A 16,559-nucleotide genomic window follows, 5' to 3' on the forward strand; every position below is an offset into this window, starting at 1 on the left:
TTGATTTGAAGTCGGATGAAACAGCAAATAGTGGCACAAATAGCGCACAGGGCGCGACTACTAACCAGAGAAGATACACATGGAGCACACCCGGACCGAGATAAAATGCTACCTCGATTCTTCTGCTAACGTTAATTGCAAAACACAATCTACAACATTTTCCAATTGTGTCAAAATGACCCTCCAGAACGACAAGCTGTGCTATGTTAGCTAGATACAATGCAACACCTGTTTTGTTGCAGTAAGATTAAACAAACATAAAGCCTGTTTACTGTAACACTTGCAGAGAGTTTATATGCGTGAACTCCCTCTGCATTGTACGTCTGCAAGCAACAAACAAATAATACAGTTCTAACGCAAAATAGCTTCTGTAAAAACTACGCAATTTGTAAGGGTTAGGAAACAAAGCCAGCTATTTTACATGCTACTGCTATTCTAAGTGTAGTATACAGAACGTTCTACCAGTTAACACTTCATTTTATATCACTGTAATATACAAAAAAAGAAGAAAGGCTATGACCAGCTATTGAGAAATTACATAAACTGTTTACTTACATGCAAAAATAGGATATACATCATTAACACAACATTAATTTTGTACCGTGGTAACAAAAAATAAAGTAAAAGAAAACGTAATCAATATTAGTAGGGCCATCATGATTTCTTAATGTAGGGTCTTATTGCCCTGTCTGGAATAGTGAAAGATACAGTAAACTACCTTTCAGATTTGGTAACCAGGGGCAACGCCTTGGTGTCCTCCTCCCATATGAACTAAGGGGACGTAGATAATATACTGGTACCTTAATTTCGGGGCCTCGCAGTTCTCCTAAAATGCTATTACCGTAAATTTTATCCAATTTTACTTGCAGGGCTTGACAAAATTAGACATTATTATTTGTTTATATTTTTGTTAACCCACCTGGCGAATACCACCCTGATTTGTCGGAGATGTCCCGCCTCCTGGCGATGAGGAGAAGGAGGGGGAAGCCATGTTCCTGTCTCAGTTAGTGCCGCTTCTAATGTCACTTTCTTCGGGTTTCCTTATGTAGTCTCAGAGAGTAGCAGTATCTTGGCAACCGGGGAGAGCAAGAACAATCTTCCTCCCCCGGTTGGTGCAGTTCTGCGTCGGCCTCTGCAGATTCGAGACTGCAGTCCCTAGAAAGGACTAGGCAGTAGGTAGACGAAATGACCTTTTCTGAAGTGTGTTTGTGTGTGAGTGAGTGAGGCAGTGCAGTAGGCGCAGCTATCTGGATGAAGCTATGTTTTGCTGCAGCCGTGCACTACAGTGACTACAGAATGAAACAGAGCTGGGACTATTATAGCAGCACTCACAGAGGCAGGGCTGCTGATGAGATCATGGGCAGCTCTCAGAAATATGGACTGATCCCACAGTCTGTCTCGGGTGGGAGGAATGGGACTACCCTCCCCAGACACTATTATGATATTTATGTCATAATACAGTTATTGAATGTTTTGAAATGATATCTCTGTACCATTGCATTTAAACAATAGTAATTTTAAATGTCTTCAGGCCTTCTAATAACTTCATAGGATCCACTGCAACTGACAGAAACCTCAAATTGGGTTAAATGATAGGGGTTTTTGTAATGTACATTCCTTAATTATTCTAAAATTGCGCACTGTTTTGCATATTTTATGCACATGCCTTCTAGTGATAATTCCATTCACTAGTATTAGTTGTTTTATGTGCAGATTTATAAATATGACTGGATGCCAGCATTTGATGACTAATCACAAGATCGGCACACCACTACTCCATACACACACACACACACTCCCACCCACAGGAACAGTAAAATGTAACACATGTGCTGCCTGGTGAGTTTTACAATGTGTTCAACAATGAAGTTTCTTTGATTTATATTTATTTATTTATTTATTTACATTTTTATAGTGCCTTTAACCAACCCCCATCTCTGCCCCACAAGGCAATGCATCCTGTTTATTTGCTTTTCAAATGTTTATTTGCTTTTCAATAACATATTAATTAATGTAATATATATATATATATATATATATATACTATTATATATATATATATATATATATATATATATATAAATTTGGCATGTTTTATAACTACATACAGTAGAATATGCACATGGCTTCCACTTGTTTCTTATTGTGTCATTTAAAAGTATCGTAAAAACAAATGCTGTACCGGTAAGTAAAAAAATAAAATAAAAAAAGTACAAAAGGCCCAGTCTTTGTTATTCAGTTCAGGTTAAAGAATAGGTGAGAATACGTGGCAAAATGTTGAACTGTGTATGTCTGTATAACAATCTTTAAAAAGCCTAATGAGTTAATAATTGTAATTGATAGGCTTGTGTTTAATTTTACATCTCCACCACTACACTTATATTTCTGCACATATCTAGAAAGCTGTTTATGCAGCGAGATGAAATCTGGTATTAGCATTACTCAGCATAAGATATTGAGGGTGTTAGATATATGGGGGTCCATCCATCCATCTGCATGTCACATTTACATTTTTGCAAATATCTGAAGAACCACTCATCAAATGAACATGTCTTTGACATTACTTATTCTGTACTACTCTGTACATACTGTTGGTAACCTTGTCATCATACTGATAGCTCTAATTTTGAATCTACAGCTGTAGCAGTGGATGTATGTTACTGACATACATGTTTGTTCCTGGCTAGCCTCACTCTACTTTCAGACACTTCCATTACAGGTGGCAATTGTTTAAAGGGGAGTGCAGTGCAGAGTGGATTAATCACACAGACAATGATTCACAGATGCAAGGGTGTTTATTTATGGTTTCAATGTCCAGAGCCTTACGGCAAACAACTGTAAATAATAAATGTTATAAAGTGATTGTGGCAGGCTGGCGAGTGGATAGAGGCCCAGAAACAGTCTGCAATTAAAAAATAATAATTTTATTATAAATAAACAAAATACAGGTGCACAAGGGCAAAACAAAAAATCTTTAAAAACACAAATAAAACAAAAAACAAAATTCACAAAAATAAAGGTTTTCAGGCTGGGCAATGCCTTCACTGGATTCAAAACTTTCAAACTTTCAAAAATACCACAACAAACCACCAACCTGCTTCCTCAACTCCCTCCTCCAAATGAGAAGCAGAGGCCTCCTTTTATGTTAGGTGGCTGGGCGCTGATTGATCGTTAATTAAACTAATCATCTAATCAACCCCAGCCACCTGAACACAATGAACCCAGGCAGGTAGGGGAATTTAACCCCATCCCTGCCAATTTCTAAAGGGCAGAGCTGTGGTCTGCCACACACCTACCCCCATGTACAATGTACACCTGCCACAGTGACAGAGCAGCGTGTATCACTTTGTTTGTAATTCCTGGGTTTGACCTGTAACCAAAAGTCCCGTTTACACCGACATGTAACACAAAACATATATACTGTTCCTACAGTGAGTGAATTAGTGCTCGTGGTGCAAAGACAGTTTTATCTGTGAAAGGGAAGTGCTTGTGTCTGGGTTTAATGCTGGCCTGCAGTGACAGCTCCGGATAGGTGTTAGCAGTCTTAGAAAACAGACAAACAGTCAATAGACAAACTAACAAAACACAATAACACAGGGGTCTCCTTTTAGGTTTGTTTCTAACCATTTAACAAAAGAACAGATAATTTACACTACGCCCCCTACTTATACCCTTGCTCGTGATCAATAGGTTAACGAGCGCATCTGCACCTCCAATCCTCGGATGCAATGCTGTCTCCCGTTGGGGTCGTTGAGCTTGGGTGCCGTAGATCCGCCCCTTTCCTTAATGACCGACTTCCACCTACCCTAACGAGTAAATTGTCGTACCATTTAGTTAAGGGCACTCTGTTCCTTTTACATAGTGCCCTCTCAGGTAGGGAGGGAGATCTAACACCAAGAATCATTCGATCTCTGTCACAGGGAGATAACAGGTTTATTGATTATTGAGAAATTAATAGAATACAGTATATGATGTTGCTGGTAGCTAAGCAGTATGTGCTACCAGCTATGTTACAACAAAATAGTGTGAACTGTGCCATAAATGGGAAGTGAACACAAAAAAGAAGCAGCCTTTCAATGTTAAGACTGATTTCACTTTATTTTTTAAATTGTGTTTATTTATTTTCAGGTGTTTATCGATTGAACCTCAAATCAGAAACCCTATACAGTACAGTAGGTAAAGGGTTGAATTTACTACTATAATACAGTGTAATGTAAGCTTTTTTCCCCCCCGCTAATTAGAAAGTCATAAACATCTTTACAAATATCAGAATTTTTGAATATTATCCTAACATAAAAAAAAAAAAAAAACATGTTCCTCTCAACATCTTTATGATGTCCTGCAGGGGATGAAATCTCCAGTGATTGGGAGGCAGTTGTACATAGCGACACACCTGAATTGTGAAGAAACTTTTTGAATAGTGGGGATATATGAAAAGGTCTTGGTCTGTACATCCATCTGTATCTTGAGGTTCCGATTATCTAATGTTAATGAACCTTGGTGTACACTTTCTGTAGCATAAATTATTGAGAGTGACACACTCTAGGGACATATGAAAGTGCAGGTACAGTACATCCGTTCATAGGTATGTCACACTATCTTGGGAATCACTTTTGAAGAAACTTTGCATTGCAGCAGGGTAAATGTTTTCTTAGAAATAATTTTTTTTTTATTTTATTTTTTTTAAGTAATGCACCTGGATCAAAGAAGCATCCAACTGCAATATTGGTCGCTTCTAAAACGCTTTGTGATGGTGGTCCACTATGAAAGGCGCTATATAAAATAAAGATTGAAATATGCGGTATGTATAAATTCTAAACTGTATTGTGATAAGAGCCAATAGAAAGGCTCTTATACTAATGCAACAGTCTCCCTCAGCTCTCCTCCATTTTGCTAGACTGAAGGGGATTTAAGGGCTACACTGTTTAAATGATTAAACTGTGTTTCTCTCTGGCATCTTCCTTACTTTTACAGGCAGCATTATGGTACACTAAAGAGACTCACGTGTACTGTAGGGGACATTTCTTTTCATAACCTTGGTATACAAAAAGCTCTTTTAATTATTTAAACAGCAGTGATATTTTGATCAGTCGCCGCTAAAATCAATTGAATAGGGACCATTAACTCAGTGTGCACAAAAACAACAACACATACAGAAACATACCTGCTGAGAGCAAAGCAAATATGCCTCAAGTCATAAGAAATTATATATTACAAAAGAATGGGTGGAAACACCAATAATTTTATTAAGGGTGAGGTTTAATAAAGATTTTTTAGGCATCAGGGATATAATGGAGTTGGGCATGCTGTATGTCCACCCTTACATTTGTCACATTTCAGAGTTTTGCATATACTGTATCTTCTTGATTGTATAATCTGTGTATCATAGAAGCTGTCCAATTACCTGTATGAAATGACCTTATATTTGTACACATATGTACAGAATTGCTAACACAATTATTATGACACTTAAAAAAAGTACATTCTTTGATCACAGGTTATTAAGAGTATCAGAATCTAAGGGTTTTGCCTGTTTGTTTCTCTGTCCATCCGTCCATGTGGGGCACGTGTCAGGATAGAAAGAAAAATGAATGGAGCAAAGTACAGAGAAGTCTTTGAGGAAAACCAGCTGCTCTCTGCAAGAAAGCTGAAACTGGGACGGAAGTTCACCTTTCAGCATGATAGCGACCCAAAGCACACAGCCAAATCTACACTGGAGTGGTTAAGGAACAAAAAGGTAAATGTCCTTGAATGGTCCAGTTAGAGCCCCGACCTAAATCCAATCGAACACTTGTGGCATTACTTGAAGATTGCTGTCCATCAACGCTCCCCAAGGAACTTGACAGAGGTTTAACAGATTTGTAAAGAAGAATGGTCAAATAGTGCCAAATCTAGGTGTGCAAAGTTGGTAGAGACCTATCCCAACAGACTCACATGTAATTGCTGTCAAAGGTGCTTCCACCAAGTATTAACTCAGGGGGGTAGAGACTTATCCAATTATGATCTTTCAGTTTTGTATTCTTAGCATATAATCTTTTTCTCAATAATTTTTTTTTCCCCCTTAACAGTGTGCAGTATGGTGTGTAGATAAGTGGAAAAAATGAAACTCTGAGGCACTGACACAACAAAATGTGAAAAAAGTTCAAGGGGGTGTAGACTTTCTATAGGTACTGTATGTCTTGCATTAAATTGCATTAACCAAAATAATCAATACTGTTTCTCAAGGTTTTTGAATGGCAGGCCACAACAGCAGGAACTATGTACAAATATAAAACAAGAGGCAAGGGCAGGAAAATCACAAGTTATCCTAGGTTAAAACAAAAAAGTGGAAAAAAGACCCCTGCTGGTAAGGCATGTTAGCACAGCAGAGAAGAATCTCAGCAAGAAAGTTCAGTAAGTAGCAAACTGTTAGTAACACAACTACAGTGAGACAGAACAAAATATAAATGCACCATTTTCTGTAAAGTAGTACTTTGTTATTATATTGATTTGTATTTACTATCTGAATCACATTTTTCTTTTTATAATATTGTAGCAAAATAGGTTAAGGCAGGTGCATCACACAGGGCGAGGTAATCCACACGGAGGACGAGCGCCATGCCGGGACCTCTCACACTCAAGCATAGCATTGATACTACTGCAAGGAGCGTATATCGCACTTACGTCTTCGTGTTTGATTACGTCATCTACCAGCCCTGCTGTTGCCTTCCCCCGTGCACGCTACACTCTCCCCTGCCAGCCTCACGTCCGCCCCAGACATGTTCACCAGGCTACAGTCTGACGAGTGTGTGCCGGGGTATCTGCGTCCGCTTCTGACGCCAGTGTAGCGATCTCAGTTAACGCAGGCAGACACATCACACAAGGCGTGGCAATCCACACACAGGCGAAGGGTGGACGTGAAGCCGGGACCTCTCGCACTCCAGCATAGCGCCGATACCACTGTACAAAAGAGCTGGCTCCTTTGCAAGGAGCGTACATTGGGCTCATGTCTCTATGTGTGATTACGTCACCTACCAGCCCCGTGCAGCTAGAAAAAAAATAAAATAATCTAAAAAATGTAATAAATTAAAGATTTAAAAAAAATATGTGATCCTATTGCCTTAACACAGGGAGTAAACTTATTGTGCAATATGAAAATAAAGATTGGAAAACAATCATAAAAATAATAAGGATTTTCTCAAATCAAAACAAAACTATTGCATCCAAAAACACTAACAAAAAAACATTAGTATACAGTGTGCTTCTGCTGTGTGGAATTTACTTCAATTTGTAGGATAAAAAATATATACTTGTGAATGTGACAAAATGGCAAAAAAAAAAAAACACAAAACAACTTACATGTATTACAAGTATTTAACATATATTGGGATCTACAGTATTTTGGTTAGGGTGGATTTCAATAGCACAGCATAGTAACATGTTACATTGCAGACTTCTTTCCTTGCTATTTTTATAGTACAATATTCAGGTTGATTGACATAAGAACATAAGAACATAAGAACATAAGAAAGTTTACAAACGAGAGGAGGCCATTCGGCCCATCTTGCTCGTTTGGTTGTTAGTAGCTTATTGATCCCAAAATCTCATCAAGCAGCTTCTTGAAGGATCCCAGGGTGTCAGCTTCAACAACATTACTGGGGAGTTGATTCCAGACCCTCACAATTCTCTGTGTAAAAAAGTGTCTCCTATTTTCTGTTCTGAATGCCCCTTTTTCTAAACTCCATTTGTGACCCCTGGTCCTTGTTTCTTTTTTCAGGCTGAAAAAGTCCCTTGGGTCGACACTGTCAATACCTTTTAGAATTTTGAATGCTTGAATTAGGTCGCCACGTAGTCTTCTTTGTTCAAGACTGAACAGATTCAATTCTTTTAGCCTGTCTGCATATGACATGCCTTTTAAGCCCGGAATAATTCTGGTCGCTCTTCTTTGCACTCTTTCTAGAGCAGCAATATCTTTTTTATAGCGAGGTGACCAGAACTGCACACAATATTCAAGATGAGGTCTTACAAGTGCATTGTACAGTTTTAACATTACTTCCCTTGATTTAAATTCAACACTTTTCACAATGTATCCGAGCATCTTGTTAGCCTTTTTTATAGCTTCCCCACATTGTCTAGATGAAGACATTTCTGAGTCAACAAAAACTCCTAGGTCTTTTTCATAGATTCCTTCTCCAATTTCAATATCTCCCATATGATATTTATAATGTACATTTTTATTTCCTGCGTGCAGTACCTTACACTTTTCTCTATTAAATGTCATTTGCCATGTGTCTGCCCAGTTCTGAATCTTGTCTAGATCATTTTGAATGACCTTTGCTGCTGCAACAGTGTTTGCCACTCCTCCTACTTTTGTGTCGTCTGCAAATTTAACAAGTTTGCTTACTATACCAGAATCTAAATCATTAATGTAGATTAGGAATAGCAGAGGACCTAATACTGATCCCTGTGGTACACCGCTGGTTACCACACTCCATTCTGAGGTTTTTCCTCTAATCAGTACTTTCTGTTTTCTACATGTTAACCACTCCCTAATCCATGTACATGTGTTTCCTTGAATCCCAACTGCGTTCAGTTTGAGAATTAATCTTTTGTGCGGGACTTTGTCAAAAGCTTTCTGGAAATCTAAATAAACCATGTCATATGCTTTGCAATTATCCATTATCGATGTTGCATCCTCAAAAAAATCAAGCAAGTTAGTTAGGCACGATCTCCCTTTCCTAAAACCATGTTGACTGTCTCCCAGTACTCTGTTACCATATAGGTAATTTTCCATTTTGGCTCTTATTATAGTTTCCATAAGTTTGCATATAATAGAAGTCAGGCTTACTGGTCTGTAGTTACCTGGTTCAGTTTTGTTTCCCTTTTTGTGGATCGGTATTACGTTTGCAATTTTCCAGTCTGTCGGTACCACCCCTGTGTCAAGAGACTGCTGCATGATCTTGGTTAGCGGTTTGTAAATTACTTCTTTCATTTCTTTGAGTACTACTGGGAGGATCTCATCCGGCCCAGGGGATTTGTTTATTTTAAGAGCTCCTAGTCCCTTTAACACTTCTGCCTCAGTTATGCTAAAGTTATTTAAAACTGGATAGGAACTGGATGACATGTGGGGCATGTTGTCAGTATCTTCCTTTGTAAAAACTTGTGAAAAGTAATCATTTAACATATTTGCTATTTTTTTTTCTTCCTCTACGATTTTGCCATTTGTATCTCTTAAACATTTAATCTCCTCTTTGAATGTTCTCTTGCTGTTGTAATATTGGAAAAACATTTTGGAATTGGTTTTAGCTCCCTTAGCAATGTTCATTTCTATTTCTCTCTTGGCCTTTCTAACTTCCTTTTTGACTTGCATTTGCAGTTCTGTGTACTCTTTCTGTGTACTTTCTTTTTGGTCCTTTTTTAATGCTCTGTAAAGTGCCTTTTTTCGCTGAATATTTTTTTTAATTGATCTATTAAACCATTTTGGCAATTTAGTTTTACATTTAGATTTGTCTACTTTAGGGATATAATTGTTTTGCGCCTCTAGTACTACGTTTTTGAAGAACAACCATCCTTCTTCTGTGGGTGTTTTCTCTATTTTACTCCAATCTACTTCTGTTAGTCTCTGTTTCATGCCTTCATAGTTTGCTTTTCTAAAATTGTAAACCTTAGCTTTAGTCTTTACTTTTGAGGATTTAAAAAACACTTCAAATGAGACCATGTTGTGGTCTGAGTTTGCCAGTGGTTCTCTGACCTCTGTTTTAGTTATTCTATCTTCGTTATTTGAAAAGACTAAATCAAGGCATGCCTCCCCTCTAGTGGGTGCCTTGACAAATTGTGTTAGGAAGCAGTCATTTGTCATTTCCACCATTTCTATTTCGTCCTTCGCGCTACCCACCGGGTTTTCCCATTTTATTTGGGGGAAGTTGAAATCCCCCATTAGTATGGCTTCTCCTTTGCTACACACATTTCTAATGTCATTGTATAACAGATTATTTTGCTCACCGTCTGAATCTGGCGGTCTATAGCATGCTCCTATTATTATGCCTTTTGAATTTTTGTCTGTTATTCTGACCCATATTGATTCGGTTTTATTTTCTTTGTCCAGGTTTAACACCTGGGCTTCAAGACTGTTTCTTATGTATAGCGCTACCCCTCCTCCTCTTCTGTCCTGCCTGTCTTTCCTATACAGTGTATACCCACAAATATTATATTCGTCCCCATCACTCTCAGATAACCACGTTTCTGTAACACCTATCACATCATAGTTACCTGTTAGTGCAGTAGCTTCAAGTTCTAGAATTTTGTTTCTGATACTTCTAGCATTTAGATAAACACATTTAATGGTTGTCTTACCTGAGTTGTTGTTCTTGTTTTGATGCGGTCTCCCTTCTGTTTTTTTGTTGATTTCTCCCCCCTTCCTTTCTAGTTTAAATGCTTCCGAACCTGTCACCCCTGACAGAAAACACAGATGGAATGAATCAGTTAAAGCATTGTAATATTTAGATTCCTGTAAAATAGACGCCACTGAATTGTATTATTTGTTTGGTCAAATTAAAAAGTTTAGTTTCATAGAGAAAAGGGGGCATAGCACATCTAACACTATTTGTAGGGACTATCTTACACAATAGACTAATTTTTGCACCTTACAAACAACTATATTGATACATAGTTAAATAGTGTATTCATGCTTTTGTTAAGGTAAAGTGTTTTTTGTTCAGTGTATATGGATAGAGCTTTGTACTGTAAATGTTGTTATGTCATAGAGCCAAAATAGAGTTACTGTACATACATCCGCCATCAAATCAATAAAGAGCAATTAGTGGCAGACAGCGTCATCAGGTGCTGTGTACCATTTAACCTTCTAATAAAATCAGATTAGGAACACAGTCGAGGCTACGGCAATATCTGCATTAATAGATTTTTGTGTGTTGTGTTGCTTTCATGCCCTTCGTTATCAGCAACTATCTGTGAGAAAAAATTTTGACCAAACATATAGACTAGCCTTATGAAAGACGCATTCTAGTACGAACAAAAAGGAGGATAAAACTTCCAGTAACAGGGTCTATTACCAGTAGCACATGAGCTTGTTCGTACGCCATTTTCTATTAAAATGCAGTTACTCCATTGATTTTTTAAAATTTTTTTTAACAATTATTTGTATAAATTTAACAATGTTCTCCCAATTTTGGAATGTCCAATTATTATTCAACCTGGCTCACCACTGCAACCCCCAAACTAACTCGGGAGAGACAAAGAAGAGCATGTGCATCCTTCTGAACTGCGTACAGGACGGCTTGCAGGCGCCCGCGCAGCCACGGGTCGCTGCTGTCCAGTAAAGCAAGGACTCCCCAGCTGACCTAACCCCTACCCCACCCAGGCAGCGTTTGGCCAATTGTGCGCCGCCCCCTGGGAATGGCATAGCTTGGATTCGAACCGGTGATCTCCAAGCTATATGGCGCATTCTCGGGAGCCCCTACCATTGATTTCTAATGTAAGTCTAAACACATGGAATGGACTGCATGTTGTTAAATATAATTTCAATGAGGTAGTGCTTAGGCAGGAATTTACAAATCAGTACAAAGAGAAAAGCGCAGCACTCAGTAATGCTTTTAGCCACAAATTGCTTTTGAATCTTATTTAAAACAGAGAAAAAACAGAAAAGCAGTTAAAAATTGCATTACACACTAATTATCACAATGCTCTTTGAAACTACAAAACCTGTGTTTATTCAATCCCTTTCTAGATTGGGAGAAAGAGGTCACACTTTTTATTGCTTATAAATCCTTTTATAGAAATCCCATTTCAAGGCAGCAGCAGGTGAAGGGTTTTATGAAGTGGGTTGCAGTTCAAACTCTCACATGTCTTTTAAAAATAGAGGCGATTGGATCACATTGTTACGCCATATGTGTGTTGTTATGTGAATCAATCACCCTTTTAATTTTATTTTTTTATTAAATATATCAAACGCTGATTTGAGCATAGTGGTAAAAAAAAGAAAAAGAAAAAGCAGGGGGTGGTTAAGATGGAATATCCAGAAAGGTATTCACACAGGGTGATTTAGGGGAAGGAGGAGCAAATGTCACCAAGTAATCTGTGGGTGTAGGGAATTAAGATTTTGAAGAACATAAGCATGTTAACAGACCCCTTCACAGCAAAGCCCTACCTCCCCAGTCTGGTGGAAACAGAACAACCCTGGTCAGAGGTCAGGAAAGAGTATTTGTGCATTGGAATTCTGAAGAGTACCCTGACACAGGATTAGAGCTACTAAGCTACTGTCATTATTGAGTATGAAGCAGGTGAGCAGGATAGAGGATGAGTTTCCATTATAAGCCAAAAATGACAGGGAGATAAAATGGTCTTGTTAGAAAATAATTAGACTTTAGTTCTGGTTAAGATTGGTATCAGATTTCAAACACTTTTTAGAGAATGTACAGATCTGTTCTGAACTGTTGTAAATCTTCAGCACAAAACAGCTATTTGCAGCTATAACAATAGCTATATTCAGTACAGTAGTTAACAGAAGTAATCAGACAGCTTTACCAAGCTTTTATTCAAACCTAATGTTAAATATGAATATAACAAAGTTAGTAAGATACTCCTAAGGTTCACAAATGAGCCTTTTAAATGAACTTTGAGTTGTTTATTACTAATTAGAAAAATAGCTTTTACTGTTAATAAATAGCTAATCAGCATTTATGTAAGGCTCCCTTTTTAATTCTGTTATAGTCAATTATTTTTGCAACTAAGTCAATTCTTTGCATTGGTGGGAAATTGTCACCCTTTTTACATGGAAGACATATTTTTAAAGTAAGTGAAAAGTTCTGAAAGGAAATATTTTCCTTACATGAGAGTAGGTGTGTGGCAAAGTAGCCAAAGTGAGAAGACTCAGAGACGGAAAGTGCAGCAAATAAAATACTTTTCATTAAATTATAATCAACACACAAAACAAAAAGGCACAATGGCCAAACAGAAAGACACACAAAAAATCTAAACAATAACAACTAATAAACAACTAACAAAAACACAGCTAACATACTCTCACTCATCGCTACCAAACAGGTCCTCTCACTCTCCTTTTATACAGCTGCCTGGACTAATTGATTAATTAACACCTCATTAGTTCAGGCACATTCCACACATTCCTCACATAAACTCATTTACTCACAGATCCACCCTGCAGACTCACTCACATCCACTCTAAACACCACCAAAAACACACAAAGACAGGCGGCACCCTATCACAAGGTGTTAAAACTTCATGCTGATATTGGACTCAGCTTTCCCCAAGATAAGCAAAACTAAGACATAGCTTCTTTTACCACAAACTAATGTGATCCATCTGTGTTTCCTTCCATTTGATGATGGAGCTATCCTTCTGCCTGGTGTTGATGGCTGAAGTGTAATGCTGGCTCCAGGGATCAGCCTATTTTGCCTCCTTGATGCATCAGCACACACAACTGCTGCAATGTTGGCTCTATGGATCAACAAAAGTGTGGCCTCCTTAGTGCATCAGCATTACAACCGTCTGGACTGAGCTGAGTAAGGTACTTCTCTGGGGTCTTCAAGTAGGCACCTTACGTCCTTGGTGCTTCGTTGACTAGCCTACGACACCTTTAGAGGGCTCGACAGTGATTATGGCATCCTATTTTTTTTTTTTTTTTTACTGTGCTTGAGATCCCCAATCAGAATCTTTTCGTCTCAACCACAGACAGTTGCTACTCCAGATAAGTTCTCCACTATGCATCACAACTCTTGAATACTGAATCCGATGTCTCTGAGAAACCGGGTTGTGGAGTGTGCCACAAATCCTCAACAACTCGCCTCCACTGGGTAAACCTGGACTCTCCATCCTTGCTGTTCCGCTTCAGCAGCCAGTTGAGCGTATCAAAGTTTCTTCCTTTCATACGCCTCATCCACAGCATCCGCCCATGGCACTGTTAACTCTACCAGGTGAACAAGGCATGCTGATCCAGACCACAAGACAATATCAGGTTGAAGGTTAGTTGTGGCAATCTCAGGTGGGAAAATAAGCCGTTGTCCAACATCTGCCAGCATTTTCCTGTCTCTAGCAGCTTCCAGTTGTCCTAGACGAGTTTTGGTTTTAATACCTTTTCTTGGAGGTTGCTCATCTGGGTGGAGGAATTTAGTTCTTTGTGTGTCATATATTGCTGGTATTGGCGGCAACCTGTCGGTCATGCTGCGCTTGTCTTCCAATGGTAAGACCAAACATTGCAGCACCTGGTCATGACGCCAAGTAAACTGTCCTTGGCTAAGACTCACCTTACACCCAGTCAAAATGTAGCTGGTTATGAACACAAATGGATCCTCTCTTACCCATGGATTAAGGTTCTCTGGTGATTGGAAAACATCATATGTTGACCTGATGAGGAAACTGATCCTGCTCTGTTCCATTGTCCATAGATCTCACCAGCCGATCTTGTACATTCTCCCTGCTTGGCCTGAGAAACTGCCTTTATGCAACTGATCCTCTTCTCCTGCTTTTGCACTTCATTGACTACCAGCTGCCTCCTAACTGATCAAGTTGTTATCAATTCATCCTTAATTTATCAAAAACATACCTAAAATAATACTGCTTAAAACATAAATGCTATGTAAAACAGCTAACATTGAATTGAATAAACTGAATGAGACCACAATTAAGGATATTGTTTAAAATTGTGGTTGTTTTTAAGCTTCTTTTAGTTTCTTGTTTTATAAAGTCTTTAATGGAAGTAAACTTGCATATCCATGCATATTTACTTTTCAGCTGTTTTTTTGTTTTGTTTTTTTTGTTACCATTTACTGCTGCCTTTTAAGTTTCAGCTGGGAAATGGGAAAGTTCCATTAACACTACCCAAGTGGCCTTAATTAAACCAACATGTTGGCTTTAACTTTGCTGACCACATTAGGAAACAATTCCACACTTCTCACAAAAAGAAAGAATGTCTTGGAACTATATAGGATTTTATCCAGCCTGACAACACCTAGGTATGAGGCACTGATCAGATTAGAATCAATTATGTTGTATACACAGTGACTTAGGGCCTTATTCAAAATTATTATTATTTTTCTTTTTTACCCAGGATGTATATCTATCTATCATACCAATAAATGTTATATGAAAACGGCATGTTCATGCTACGACGTAATTATGTATGTGAGTGTACATACACATGCTTGATGCCAGTCTTCTTTGCAGTTAGAACTATTCTATCATGTACTAGAGAGGAATGTTAAGAACATGGCTTTCTCACATTGTGAGTCAGCCCTGGCAGCAGCTGTAAGAATCTGCCAGGCAGTGAATGAGAGCAAAGAGGGCATATTCATTGAAAAATACATGAAGTGTGATGAACATGGCAAATAACTGTCACTGTTTAGCAACAGATTATCTGCACACATCATGTATGCTTAAACATTTATAGAATATGAGAAGAATTGCCCTCAATTTTTACAAACTTTTTAGTATAGTGTGCGACTGTGATTGCATAAACATGTGACTCTGCTGGTGAAGCTTCCGTTAGCATTGAATTGGTAAAAACGGGAATGCAGCTTAAAGCATTGCAATATGAAAGAATAAAAAATTGAGCCTGGTTGTTGGCATGCATACAGTACAATAAATAACAGCATGCTCACAAATGTAAAATTCCACTTTTCACTGTGGCAACCCACATAATTACTCTGGGAATTTAAACAACTCTTCCAACAGTGACTTTCTGCTTTTTTACTTTCCATTTTGTCTTTTGTGTGTTTGACAGTGATGTCATTTTCTCATGGAAACAAGTCTGGTTCTTATTAAAGATCCCTTTATTAGACATAAGGGCAAGGTTTAGCCCTGGAAACACGATGTGCGGGTCAAGGACTTTAGTGGTCTTTAATAGGATGGGGTAAAATAGTTGGAAAATACAAACATTGGATAGCACATATAGACCATTGTTGTCAGGTTAATGAATGTTTGATTGTATTCAAAGGAACAAAACTGAATGCCACGTTTCAGAGTCAAATGACAGGCTAGAACGGGCATTATTAATATACCATCAGCTCTTACAAAAAAATGAGGGAAGAACATGATCTCCATAGCCGGAGCTTTAGGGTAGTGCACAACTTATACAAAACACTAAAGGGACATTGTGGGGGAATATATATAATATCTTGTAATATCTTATATCTTGTGATATATAATATCTTGCTGACTGCAGCAGACACTGGGTGTTCTCGTGGACAGGTTGGAAGACAATCACTGTACATGGCCAAACAACTATGCAAAACTGGTGTTATTTAGGCACCTGTCCACACTGCATAGCAAGAACCGTCCTCGAAACTGTTCTAATTAATCCAGCTCAAAGCATCCACACTGAAGTACCATTTTATGTTTAGTCGTTCTTAATGCATACAAACACTATTAAAATTGTTTGGTTACAGTTAGCAGTGCAATGAAAAGTGGAAATTAATACAATAGTATCTCACCATGCACTGTATTTTATTTTAAAATACTGTGTTCTGCCCCATATTAATAGAGGTCCATATTGCTAAAAAGAAGTCAAACAAGTATTTTGTAAAAAGTAAATGTAAACATACACATG

General features: G+C 38.1%; 1 protein-coding gene and 1 pseudogene across 2 annotated transcripts in view; both read right to left on the reverse strand.

Moving 5' to 3' along the window:
• LOC121295531 (ankyrin-2-like) overlaps positions 1 to 1,267 on the reverse strand; it is a 239,531-nt gene extending 238,264 nt beyond the window's left edge. The window contains exon 1 of one of the 2 annotated variants that reach the window (XM_041220297.1): positions 920 to 1,267. In XM_041220297.1, coding sequence (XP_041076231.1) covers positions 920 to 991 — 72 coding nt within the window. In that variant the 5' untranslated portion in view covers positions 992 to 1,267. The remainder of the gene's footprint in view (positions 1 to 919) is intronic. The other variant, XM_041220326.1, reaches the window with a different exon arrangement.
• A 2,416-nt stretch (positions 1,268 to 3,683) lies between these two features.
• LOC121326477 overlaps positions 3,684 to 16,559 on the reverse strand; it is a 24,696-nt pseudogene continuing 11,820 nt past the window's right edge.

The sequence above is a fragment of the Polyodon spathula genome, chromosome 2, assembly GCF_017654505.1.
Source record: "Polyodon spathula isolate WHYD16114869_AA chromosome 2, ASM1765450v1, whole genome shotgun sequence".
Lineage (NCBI taxonomy): Eukaryota > Metazoa > Chordata > Actinopteri > Acipenseriformes > Polyodontidae > Polyodon > Polyodon spathula.